The 13,061-nt window shown below is 49.8% G+C and overlaps 1 protein-coding gene across 1 annotated transcript in view; it reads left to right on the top strand.

The window, feature by feature from the left end:
- Positions 1-8,340: 8,340 nt before the first annotated feature.
- The window catches only part of NCF4 (neutrophil cytosolic factor 4, 40kDa), a 35,595-nt gene continuing 30,874 nt past the window's right edge, over positions 8,341-13,061 (top strand). Inside the window, exon 1 of the mRNA XM_006890226.1 lies at positions 8,341-8,372. Coding sequence (XP_006890288.1) covers positions 8,341-8,372 — 32 coding nt within the window. The remainder of the gene's footprint in view (positions 8,373-13,061) is intronic.

The following is a 13,061-nucleotide window of genomic DNA, read 5'->3' as shown; positions in this document are numbered from 1 at the left end:
GATGAGGCTTTGTCATCTTTGCCTCTAAGGACCACTCTGGCTGCACTGTCTCTAAGACCTATCTGTTGGGTTTTTGTCAGTCAATGGGATATTCAACTCTTGTCTCCGACATCATAGCTCAAAGACCAATTCTCCTCCTGTCATCCTTATTCATTGCCGAGCTTTCAGGTGCGTAGCAAATGCTTTAAAAGACCATGACCTAAATCAGGTACACCTTAATCTTCAAACTGACATCACTGCTCCTCAGTACTTTAGAGGGGTCCCTTGCTTCAGATTTCCCAATGTAGTGTGTCTCCTGATCTCCTGACTGCTGGTATCAAGGGTTTTGACTGTGCTGCAAAGTTGATGCTAAACGAGTGTTGTGGAATGAATGAGTGAGTCAGTGAATGGGTAGAAACTAGTACACAGTAGCTATTAACAGTGTGGGTTTGAGATCCAGCCAGCTATAAGGTCAAATTCTGAATTTGTCTAATATTACATTATGTAAATGTATCATAATTTTTCAATCCATTCCTTTGTGGTTGGATCTCTAGGCTGTTCCCATGTTCTTGCGATAGTGAATAACGCTGCTATGAACACTGGTGTACAAATCTCCATTTGTGCCTCAGTTCTTATTTTCTCGTGTCAGTCTCACAGCAACCCCAAGTTACTGCTGTATCACAACTTGTACACCAGGGCTATACGACCTAGAGGAATGTCTGAACAAAAACAATATATATCTCTTTAAATCTGCATTTGCTTTTCAGTAATGATGTTACTTCGATTTAACTTTCTAATCTGCGACACTTCTCAGCCTCCTCATGTCTAGAAAGAATTAAGGTAAGAGAATGACCTATTTTGGGGGGAATGGGGGTCGTATGAGGATAAGTAACAACAAAACAAAGCCAATGAGTACTGTGGGTTCAGTACTGGTTAAGAGCTCTGCTGTTGCTAGCTCGACGCTATGTCCCGCCATGTGCTTTGAGGGCTGATGACAGTAAGTTCTATGTGTAGCTTGGCTGTTGGACTTCAAGCCTGTGGAGGGAAGGTTCAGGATGCCCAGCTCCCAGGCACCATCCCCTGAGTCCTTCTGCTCAGGTGCAGGAGGCAGCGCTCTGATTGGCCAACTCATGATTTGACCCTCCAATTGGACTGGTCCTTCTATGGCCTTTTACAAGATTCATCCTCTAGGTGGCGCTGCAGAGTGGTAACTCGAGTTGTGCAAGCGCGGCGCCCCCTGGTGGTCCAGAGGCAATATTGACAATACGCGCAGAATCATTTGCAAATTCACAGCCCATGCCCTACTAATTGGGAATGCATAGTTGATAGGGAGCAGGGGAAGGAGCCCAGCAGAATATAACGTGATGAGCTTTATTACAGAGAAAAAGAAAGTGTGCATAAGAAGATAGAGAAGGGAGGAACTAAGCCCTACCAGGGAAAGTATCATCAATAATAGCAATCTATCATTTACTGACCCCCACTATACACCCAGTGCTGAATTTTATATACGTATTTAGGATCTGTTGTCTCATTGAACACTTCTCTAGAAGTTATGGGTCATGGGAGCAATGTGTTTATTCCACATAGTCTGTACATAATCTCTCTGGTAGCCCAGTTGTAAGTAGCTGCCCTGACATCCTAAATGCACGTGGTTAGACTCCACCAGCTGCTCCTGATAGAATGGTGGGTAATCTCTTCCTGTGGGATTTACTGCCTCTGAGAACCCACTGGATGGCCAGCTATGGGTCGTTTCAGACTCCACGGCACACACCACCAACAAAAACACTAATAGGTGCATTTTGAAAAACAAAATACAGTAGTCTTAAGAGGAAGGTATTATTACCTCCATTTAAAACAATAACAAGATGGCTCCAGACAGTACCATCCCTAGGCTTGGTGTCATCCATTGCAGTAACTTCATGATGTCATCCTTCCACTGTGGAAAGAGTAGTAAGTTCCCAGCTCTCAGAGTCCACCTGGCCTTACCTGTCTGCAGCTCCCTGGAACTCCTCCCACTTCTGCTGGCCAAGATAAAAATCCTCTTTTCCACAAAAAAGACAAGATTTGGCCCTGAGGAAGTGACGAGTCTTTGGTAACACTACTGCCTTGAAAGACTCTCGTCCTATAGCCCCGGCCTACCCCCCACCTTCCCAGGCCTATCTTGGTGTCACTTTTTCTTAAAGTTCGTGTGTGTGTGTGTGTGTGTGTGTGTGTGTGTGTGTCTTTAACCTCAATGGAGCCACTGTTCACAGAGGTTCAACAACTTCCTCAAGATTGTACAGTTTGTCTGTCAGAGAGCCTGGACCCTCAAGTTCAAGACCCAGCTTTGCCATGAGCCTGGCTCTCAGTGTAGGTAGACCCCTCTGGCCTCCCTCTGCCCTCAGGAGCTCACCGCCTTGGTGGCCTTGTGCACATTCTCTCTGCCTTCAAACACTGCTCCAGGGGCCTGCCAGGGGTGGTTATTTATGGCCAAGGAGAAGGCCCAGCAAAGCTCCCCTCATAAATTATAAAGGGAGACACATGTGGGTCAGGATTGGGGAATTCAGTGCGTGAGGGATTCCCGGGCATCTTGCTCTGCCTAATCGAGGATTTTCCTTCTCCAGCCTCCTTGGAGAGCCACTGACTCAGGCTGCAGGCACACACCGTGTCCCCAGTAAGTTCCCTAGGTCATCTTCTGGTCCAAAGACTATGTCCACTTCCTTCCAGACCCTGTCTGCCACCACCTTCCAGTCCCTGTGTGTGCCTAGAGCTCCTGGCCAAAACCCCTGGCTACTCGGGAGCTGGTTCCCTCAGCTCCAAGACACTATTTTATCTTCCATGCTTCTGAATAAGGAAGCTTCCAGGTCGTGACTTTGACACCCATTCCTCGCTCAGACTCTGCTCCAGGGATCACTCTGTCTGGTGTGTTCTGAACATCTTAAATCTTTCCCTGGAGGCATGGCTATGAAGGGAGATCAATAAGCTTGGGTGTCCCACCTCCAAATGACCATTGGCATTCATGTGTGAGAGCTCAAGGCTGTTTTCCTCACTGTCTCAGCCTTTTCATCACTGTCCAGTTGTCACCCAACTGTTCTTTGCTCCAACTGCCCCAAGCCATTCTCAGCTTGCACCTAAGATGTCACTTCAAACCTCTAGATTGTTGTAGTTGTGTGTGTTTTCAAAGTAATGTGAAAGAAAGTTGGGGCCTGAGGCACGGTCTTCTCTGAATAAGATCCATGTGCTTTAGAGCTTGCATTTTGCAATACCAATTGAGACTGTGGAATTGCTCTTGTGTTTCCTCCTAGGCTGGGGAAGAGTCAGCCCGTGTTTTCAAGAGCTTGCTTGAGGCGTTCCTTTGTATCATCCTGGGAAGCTGGACAAATGAGTTCTTGACAGGATGCGTGCAGTTTGGCTCATCTGCCAGGCTATTCTTCCACCTCTTTCTCCCCCAAGGCCAGACGTGGGGTGAGGTGGGGAGAAGGCAGGAACCTCAGCAGTAGCAGCAGCGGCCGGCAGCAGCAGGCCAGGAGCCCGCTGCTGACAGAGTGTCTGGCTTCAAATTACACAGTCTCAGAGCTCGGGCATAAAATTAGCAGCAGTGTTCTGCGTATGAGGAGCCAGAGAAATATTCCTATTCAGCAGAACCATAGACGAGGAGAGAAGAGCGGGGGAGGCGCAGCAAGCTGCCCCTCTCCTCAGTCCCGGACCCCTCCATGGACACCATGTTCCCCCGCTGCAGATGTGGCGGCAGTGACAGAACCGGGCTGCAGGAGGCCTCTTGTGGGGGAGGAGACTGACCATCTTCCTCTTGTAAAGCAAGTGGTGGATTTGAACTGCTCATCCTTGGGTTACTTGCAGAACACACAACACTCTGTCACTAGAGCTCCTTAAGGGAAGGTTAAGACTTGGAGCAACCAGAAAGATGAACTCTGGGACCTTGGCCTCTCAGACCCGGCATGTACAGAACCTGCCACTCCCTCCACCTTTTCTGCTGTCTCTCTCTCTCTCTCTCTCTCTCTCTCTCACACACACACACACACACACACCTCTCTAGAAATGAGACTACTGCTCATTTATTGCCGTTGATTCAGGGCTGATTCACAGCTGACTCTCCAATGGATTTTTGGAGGTTGTAAGTTGCATATGAGAGATTACCCAGCTTTCTCCGGTGGATTTGAATCCCAGAGGGGTGCTCACTGTGGGTTACCCACCCAGTGCTCCATGGACTACACCACCAGGCCTCCCTAAACAAGGACAAGAACAAGGCATGTCCATGCGCCTAGGCACTTTTCCATCAATACTTACCTTTACACACTTGTTACAGGGAGCTCTGATGTTGTAGCTCACAACTTATCAGACTATGAGTAGAAATCATCTTGACACTAACTGGTTTGGTTTAAGTTTCAGCTGTTTATACCTATGTTCCATATGGTCCCTGATAAAGACACCTAACACACTTGGCTGCTAATGGAAAGGTTGGGTCTTTGAGTCCACCCAGAGGCACCACAGAAGAAAGGCCTGGTGGCCTACTTCTGAAAAAGCTTCATTGGAACTCGAGGGAATACAGTTCTGCCCCGAGATGCACGAGATCCACTTGACTCAGTTGACTTGGTGGCCCCTGATCATGGCGATGATTTGTAGCTGAGTAAAGAAGGGACCAACAAAGTGCACAGATCTTTTCCAAGTTTCCAAGTCCATTTGTCTATGAATTTATCCTCACCCTAACTAGACATCTACATTCTCTCATGGTGTTACAACCCTGCTCATCACTCACAGACACGATCATAACACTGTCACACTTGCCTACATGTAGTTGTATGTTTTTATACACAAGTAGGTCTTTTCAATGATGCACATATGTCAGCATGGTAGCACATTTTCTCACTAAACTTATTTTGTCACTTCCTGATCAGTTCTAGACCTCTTCCTCTGTCATGGCTAAGTGCTTGCACTTCCTGACACAGCCACCGGTCATACCCTGTCCTTTAGCTTATCAATTCATTGTTATCCTCAAGACGAGGGGGCTGGGGATTCCAACGACTGGACCCACACCATCATCTGTATTATTTCCAGCTCTTCAGGTGTGAATTCTGCTGTGCAGAGCGTCTGTAAGCTGTTTCCCATACTGTAGGAGTTCCTGATAGGTTTTATAATTTTGGTCTATGAGCTCATGGGGCAGTTTTGTTGGGTCCCCTGCAGACTCACTGACTCCAAACTATTTTTATGTAGTGCTTCAGCTTGGGATTTCTGCACCGCGTGGGAAGCTTATATATGGACCTCACACCCGTCCATGTTTCAGACTTAAGGATCCAACTCGGTGTACTATCCCTTGTTACTTACACCCCTGGCCTCAGAGAGCTGCCCAGTTCCTGCAATCACACCAGGCTGACAGCTAAGAAATTCTGTTCTCCTAATCACCTCTGACACCTGGCTTCCCACCAGGAACTTAGATTTGACTGTCTGCCAACAACAGACTTGCAGCCTGAACCTAATTCCTAAATTGGTGTTATAATCTCAGCACCTACAGCTCCCAGCCATCATTGGTCTCCTCATGGGAAGTGGGATTTCACTGGTATGAATTCCTGTTCCTTCTCTTAGAACCTGGAAGTTATACACTCTTGCTTTTGACCTTGGCTCAGAATGTTGAAATGTAACCCATGTTAATGTTTGGAGCAGGATAGGAACGTTAGCTTCCATGCACTCTGCCATGTCGGTGCATCTCTGTGTCTCATACTTACTTCTTGCTCAATAACTGGCTGTTGCTGGTCTGTCTACATCGTTGCCTGTGCTTGTTCCCTCCTGTCCTGCTCCAGTTCTGTCCCAAAGAAGACACTGTGTTTGTGGCCCTGGCCCAGCTGAGGTATGAAGCGAGAGAGATCCTCAATGGGCCAGGACTGTGGGCCGGGCCCAGAACGTGTCCCGTGATGGGGACTCTGGCTCCGCCCTGAGCTCTATTTGGGGCAGAAGGTCCCTCGGGGTGGCTGAGTGGAGCAGAGATGAGGTTCCGAGGTGAGGTCGGGCCTGAGGCTGTGCTGCTCTCTCCCTTTTCCTTCTCGGGGTCATTCAGCCCTAAGAATCTGGAGAGTGACTCCCGTTCCCAGTGTCCGTGCTGGGAGGTGAGAGTGGGGACCCTGGCTCCAGGCTTCATCTAGCTGGCTCTGTCCCCACATTCCCCTGGCCCAGTCCTGAGGGTCCCTGTGTGGCATGGGTTTGGGGCAAGCTGGAGGAAGTCACATTATCTGGACGCTTATGGACCTGAAGTCAGGGTCCTTCCTCATCACTGCCCTTTCTCTACTGACTTCTTGTTTGCAATGGCTGTGTGAGTGTATATACTTGTGAGCGTGAGTGCAAGTATGGGTATGGACGTGCAGGTGAGTGGGTGTGTTATTGTGCAAGTGTGTGAGTACTGATACAGAATTTCTTAGCTGCCAGCCTGGTGTGATTGCAGGAATTAGGCATGTGTGTTGTGCATGGGATTGCGTATAATGAGTAGAGTATGTATCTGTGTGTGTGTGTGTATGTGTGTGTGATGAGCATGGGCAAATGTGCATGTGTGAGTCTGAACATGAATGTGTCAGCGTGAGGACTGAGAACACGTGTGTATGGGTAAGTGTGAATATGCATTTGAGTGTGTGTATTGATGTGAGTTTGACATGAGTATGAGTGAGCGTGCGTAAGCGTATGTCTGTGTCGATGTGTGAGGTACGTGGACATGAATGCACACACACGAGTGTGTAGGATTATGAATATATATGTGCATGTGTGTGTATGCATCTAAATATGTACGTGTGTGTGCGGTGACAATGGTGCATGTGTGCACGTGTGTGTATAAATATATATGAGTGTGAATAAGTGAGAACAAGTACAACTGTGAGGAGAAGCGGTCATCTGTGATGCGTGTGAACACATGTGTGCAAGTGGGCACAGGCGTGTGTGATGAGTGTGCGTTGACCTGCTCGAGGTCTCTGGGGGTGTCTGTGCCACCTCTTTGCCCACGCCTCCTTGGGTTGCTTCCCTCTGAGCCAAGCACCACAGGTGTGAGACGGAGCCCTTCATTCACACATCAAACACTGGCTGAGCCCTCGCAATGAGCCTGACATTGTGCTGGTGGAGGGAGGGAGCAGCTAAAAAGAAAAATGCACAAACTTGTGGTCGCTGTGAAGCTGAACACTGTGACACTGATGTGTCAAATATGTTAATGGCTACTCATGGTGGATAGGGTTTGGTGGAGCTCCTCGATTAAAACAAGCTTGGAAGCAGGAGTGGCACCTACTCCCGAAATACCTTGCCTATGAACCTGGAGAAAGGATGAAAGTCACACAAGTGTTGAGGACTTTTGTACATAGGGTCACTATGAGTCGCCTACGACTCGATGGCACTTAACAACAATAACAACAATACTTCTGAGTGTACTGAAATAAAAGGGCCAGGACCTGAAGGAGCACATAATGGGGAGAGGTGATTGTAGGGAGAGGGGTCAGCGAAGATCTCTGTTGAGAACAAGCTCTGAGCCAAGCTATAAAGGGGGACAGGAAGGAGCTTTCCAGCTGACCGAGCAGGATATATGAAAATCCTAAATGTTTTAGAAATGGAAAGAAGGTGGGTGTGAGAAGGAGGGGGTGCAGGTGAGGAAGCTGCTGGACGTGAGAGGCTGCTGGGACAAGAAGTGTGCCCTTCCCCTAAGAGCAGAGTGGAATGGTGGGAGGGTTTGCAGACAGAAGCAGCGTGTGCAGGCGCGGCATGGCCGCAGCCCTGTGGAGAGCGCGGGTCTGCAGAGAGGAGGTACACACAGGGCAGAGCTCTGGGCCAGGGCTTGACAGTATAACTCAACCTCCATCCAACAGGTGTCTATGAACATTAACTCTCCGAGAGCTGTTGGCAGAGCCAGGAGGACTTCCTAGAAGAGGTGGCATTGGAGCAGACCTTAAGGAATGGCAAGCAAACAAGAAACCAGGCTGCTAAGCCTAGGACACAGCCTGCAAGAAAGTTTGACAGGAAAGGGGTGCAGGGTGGGCTTGGTGAAGAAGGGAAATGACTCTCAAGGTGACAGTCCTCTGGGTGACTGAGTCAGGCACCACCACTGAGGAAATGTCTAAAGTCCAAGGTCAGTGGACTCCTGTAAGGCCAGCTCCCAAGGGAGACACTTCCCCCAATGTCTGTGGCCGGGGTTGGGTAAGAGGAAGTAAAGGCTAGGCCCGAGGCTGGAGGAGGAGCCCCTTCTCAAATTGAGAGACAGGGGTGGGGCCTCCCCAAAGGCAGCTGCTGGGGACTCCCAGGACCAAAGGCTGAGCCACAGGGGGCTGTTGGGAAACCAGAGTGGAACTCAGCTTGGGCTGGGGGGGGGCGAGGCTTTCTGCCACCTGCTCTCACAGACTGACCGCCATGAGCCAAGCCCAGCAGCTCCGGGCTGAGAGGTGAGTGCTGGGCACTGTTTTCCCGGGACTTCCTCCACCCTGTTCCCAAAAGGCCTTGAGGAGGCATGTCCCTCCAGTCCCCACCCCACCTTTATTCTTTGTTAAAGTCAGGAAGTGAAAGGCCTGGTGTGAGTCAGAACCCTAATACTTAGAAATACTCAGAAATGGAGACTTCCAGAATTGCTTTCAGGAACCTTCGAGAAGTGGCTCACCTCCCTCGGGTACAGATGAGGGTGGGGTGAGGTTGTCGGCCAGATCCAAGCCCCACGAAAGACCTCTCCCCCACATGCGCTCACTGGGACTAGGCCAGACACGCGGCTGGAAACTTCGAGAGTCAGCAGCTATTTGGGGCCTGTGACACTTCCTGTTTTTCAGGAGGGACTGGGGGGTCAGTGAGCCTTAAGTGTGCTGCCTCTCAACAGTTCCAGTTCCTGTCCCATCTGGGCCACCTCTGACCCTCAGAGGGGAAGGCTTCCATCCTCACCCTGTACAGGGCCCTGGAGCAAGTTCCTAATGGTCTTTGACCTCCTCGCTATGCTCCAGGGCCTTCTGTGGAAACCAGCTGGCCAGCTGTTCCACCGAGGACATCTTCTACAAAGCAGGGTCTCAGAAGAAGCCTGAGGTGTCCAAAGACGCAAGGAGCTGCCCCAGAAGTTGTGGGTTCAGTTTTAATACACATGTTTTGAGCACCCTCCATGTATCAGGTGCCGTGGAAATGTGAACTCTTTGCCCTCTGCCAACCCCTGTCTCCTCCAGTCTGGGTGCCTAGGACTGATTTCACAGACGTCACGAGGACATTATAAGCCCCAAGCACTCTGCCTGGGCCTGAGTCTGCTTCAGTCCCAGCAGGCCGCCAAGCCTTTTTCACACTGCACCCCAAAGGGAGGAGGAGAAAAAGAGTTTCCACAGAGGCTACTCAAATGCATGGTGACCCCAGATGTGTCTGAGTAAAACCGTGTTCTCCGAGGGTTTTAATGGCTGGTTTTTAAAAAAATAGATTGTCAGGCTTTTCTTCCGAGGTGCATCTGGGTATACTGGAACCTTTTTATTAGCAGCTGCCCACGTTAACTCTCTGCACCCCAGGGGGCTCCATCTCCAGAGAGAAGGCGGTGGTGGCAGCGGCCGTTTGCTGAGCACCTTCTCTGACCCTTTACGAGGTGACCTGACCCAGTGACTAGTGGACGTGATCAGGCAAGGGTTTGTTGTTCATGGGGCCATGACACGTTATAGTCGATTCTACGGCAACTAACAACAAACTATGTGCAGACATTGTCCTGGGTCCAGGGGACACGGCAATAACCTGGTTGTGTGGAGATCTGAGGCTTGCCCTGGCTCCAGACGTGACCTCATCACTGCCCACAGCTATGAGCACTTACGTTGTCCATGTCACAGAGCAGAGGTAGTAGCGGTCACGGAGGAAGCTTTGCAGGCCCTGCTGGTTGGGACAGAATGACACCAACAGATAGGTCTTGGAGAAGGTGCAGTCAGAGTGCCCCATGGAAGCAAAAATGGTGAAACTTCATCTCACATACTTTGGGCATGTTTTGTTGTTGTTGTTGTTAAGTGCCGTTGAGTCATAGGCGACTCATAGCGACCCTATGAACAAAAATCCTCAACACTTGTGTGACTTTCATCCTTTCTCCAGGTTCATAGAGTTTTTGGAGGCAAGTTACTATGGAAGTGATTGCCACTCCTGCTTCTAAGCTTGTTTTAATTGGGAAGCTCCACCAAACACTGTCCAGCATTGGTAACAAACATCAGTGTCACAGTGTTCAGCTTCCCAGCAACCACAAGTTACCTCTATATGGCGAGTGGACACACCAGGGTTATACGGCCTAGAAGAATGTTTGGGCGTGTTTTAGGAGAGACTATTCTTGGACATTGTTCTTGAAAAGGTGGAGAGTCAGAGAAGGACAGGAAGACACTCACTGAGATAGATTGACACGGTGGCTGCAGCGATGGGCTCAGGTGTACCCAAGACTGTCAGGATGATACAGGATAAGACAAGAGCTCAGATCTGCTGTTCATAGGGTTGCTATGAGTTGTACACGATTCAATGGCACCTAACAACAGTTACCTGGTGCTGCCTGGCCATTCAGTACACAAAGCTGGACATGTCCTCAGCCCTTTTGTCCCCTGCCACCCATGGGGGGCGGGGAAGGAGGTCGAGGTCCCCCGGTGAGGCACCATGCCCCTCCGACAGTGGACCCTGACTTTCTCACTGGCTCTTTCATCGCTTCCCACCTCTTGCTCTGACCACAGTCAACATCCCTTCAGATCCTCAAACTTGACCCTTGCACAGCTATGGGTTTCCCTACTAGCTGGCCCCTCTGCCTTTACTATCACCATCGAGTCTGCATTCCCAGATGACTACTGCTGTCACTTCCTCATGGAAGCCCTCCCTGACTACCTACCTTCCCTTGGGCAGACTCCACTGCGTGCTCTCACGTCACTGTTGCTTCCCTGTCTGGTAGTGCTGGTCCTGCAATCCTACAGGTATCGGCTTGCCAATCTCTCTTGCCCACTGCATCACTGAGTCTTTTTTTAAAAATTTATTTTATTTTTTTATTTTGTGTGTGTGTGTGTACTGTCAGATGGGATCTGACTGGTACGGAAGGAGATCATTCCTCCTTCAGCAGAGCATCTGGTGGGTTCGAACCGCGCAGCTCTTGGGATTGCAGTGCAGCTTCTTACCACTACATCACCAGAGCTCCCTACATCACTGAGTCTTTGCAGGAGTGGAGTGTGCTCAGGTGCCTGCTGTAGCTCGAAGCATTCTGTGCTTTGCTTTTAAGGCATTTGCTGTGTACCATCGATCGAGTTGGAACGGACCCATAGCGGACCCTCCAGCAGGTTTCATTTTGTGGGAGGAGATCGCTCATCTTCGTCTCACAGAGCAGCCCATGGGTTCAAACTGTGCTTGGAGCATTGATGAGTGAGTGGTGCAATCCTCTCGCCCTCCATGTTGGAGCCTTGTCTTTGATTCCTGGACAACAGCTCACATACAGTCACCATGCTCCCAGTGGGGGCTCGTGTGCTGTTATTATGCCTAGAGCATCCAGACTAATACAGACCACGAGGAAAGGCCTGGAAATCTACTCTTGAAAATCAGCAAATAAAAACCCTATCCAGTCTGCAATTGATTACGGGGATGGTGCAAGACCAGCGGTGTTCTGTTGTACTGTGTGTGGGGTCGCCACAGGGCAAAGGCCAACTTGTCAGCAGCTGAAACAGCACAGCACTGATGGGCTTCAAGCCCAGCTCATGCACTCAACTGAGACCCAGGAGGGCAGAAGCCGTGTTCAAAGTGCCAAGAACAATGGGTTCTCTGTAAGATCAACTATTATTGTTATTATTTCAGATAGGGAAACTGAGACTGTGAAGCCCTAGAATTACTGTCTCAGGGTTAAGAACAAAACTATGGAGGCAGACTGTTAGGGTTCAAATCTTACTTCACCTGGACCAGTTAGCTGATATCTCTGTGCTTCAGTTTCTTATCTGTGGAAAAAATGACACTATCTTAGAAGGAGAAAGCAGCCCTGGTGGCACAATGACTAAGGCATTCAGATGCTAACCTGAAGCATTTGGTCAGCCTTCATCATGACTCAAGCCGCAGCTTCCCTGCTCAGAGCACATCCACTCTCCCACCCCCACCCTCTTCCTTCCTGCCCACCCCTGTCCAGTTACACAGAAATAGTGTCTTCCGGGGTCAGGAGGTAATGGGAAATGGAGCATGTCCCTTGGGTGTCATGACTGGGCCTGGTGTGGAAAGTGAGCAGGGAGGTTGTCAGAGGCTCAGAGACGGGCAGGGGGTTTCCTCGGCCTGCCCTCGGCCATCCTGAGTCACAGTCTCCTGAGGCTGGTTCAGCCTGTGACCTAGCTGACCTGGAGGGTGGTATGATGCGGGGGTCCAAGGTGTCTAGGAACCTCACAATAGGCTCCCTTGAGGCCCTGCCGTGGAGGTGCTCTTGCTTCCCCACCCCTGCCCCCAGTCACATTAGCAGACGTGTCCCCATTGCTTCTCGTTTCCTCATCTCTCTTCAGGTAGCTGTACTGGGGCCCCGGCTGTGGCTGCTCCTGTTTCCGGCCATCTGTCGCTGTCTTCCCACCTGTCTTTCTCTGCTCCCCTCTCTCCACTGTTCTACTCAAGGGTCTTCACCACAGCCAGATACAATGCACAAGCTTTTGCCATCAAGTTAATTCTGACTCATGGCAACCCCTACAGGACAGTGTAGAACTGCCCCATAGGCTTGCAGTTTTCAAAGCTGTAATTTTTTTAACTGTAAAAAACATGTGTGGGGATCTAAGGGAGTAAGGGTTGGGAGCAGAAAGTGCGGATGGGTAGGGACGAAATCACAGGGTTGCACAATTTGGTGGGTGGAGGAATTGGGTGAAGGAAATGAGACAGATCCGGCGGGGACCAGAAAAGACAGGGTAATGGTGGACATAGTCCAATGGTGATTAATATTTCTTTACAAAGATATTGTAAAGATTCTGCTGAAAATTATCCAAAAACGACTGGAGCAATATGTCAACAGAGAAGTGCCAAATGTGCAGGCTGAATTTAGAAGAGGTCGTGGTACTAGGGATATTATAGCTAATGTTAGATGGCTCTTGGCAGAAAGCAGAGAATACCAGAAGAATGTCTATCTGTGCTTCATTGACTATGCAAAGGCTTTTGACTGTGTG

The sequence above is a fragment of the Elephantulus edwardii genome, unplaced genomic scaffold (assembly GCF_000299155.1).
Source record: "Elephantulus edwardii isolate Elephantulus edwardi_28Jun2011 unplaced genomic scaffold, EleEdw1.0 scaffold00086, whole genome shotgun sequence".
Classification (NCBI taxonomy): Eukaryota; Metazoa; Chordata; class Mammalia; order Macroscelidea; family Macroscelididae; genus Elephantulus; species Elephantulus edwardii.
Note: the sequence above shows the minus strand (reverse complement) of the source record. Positions and strands in the feature narration are given on the sequence as shown.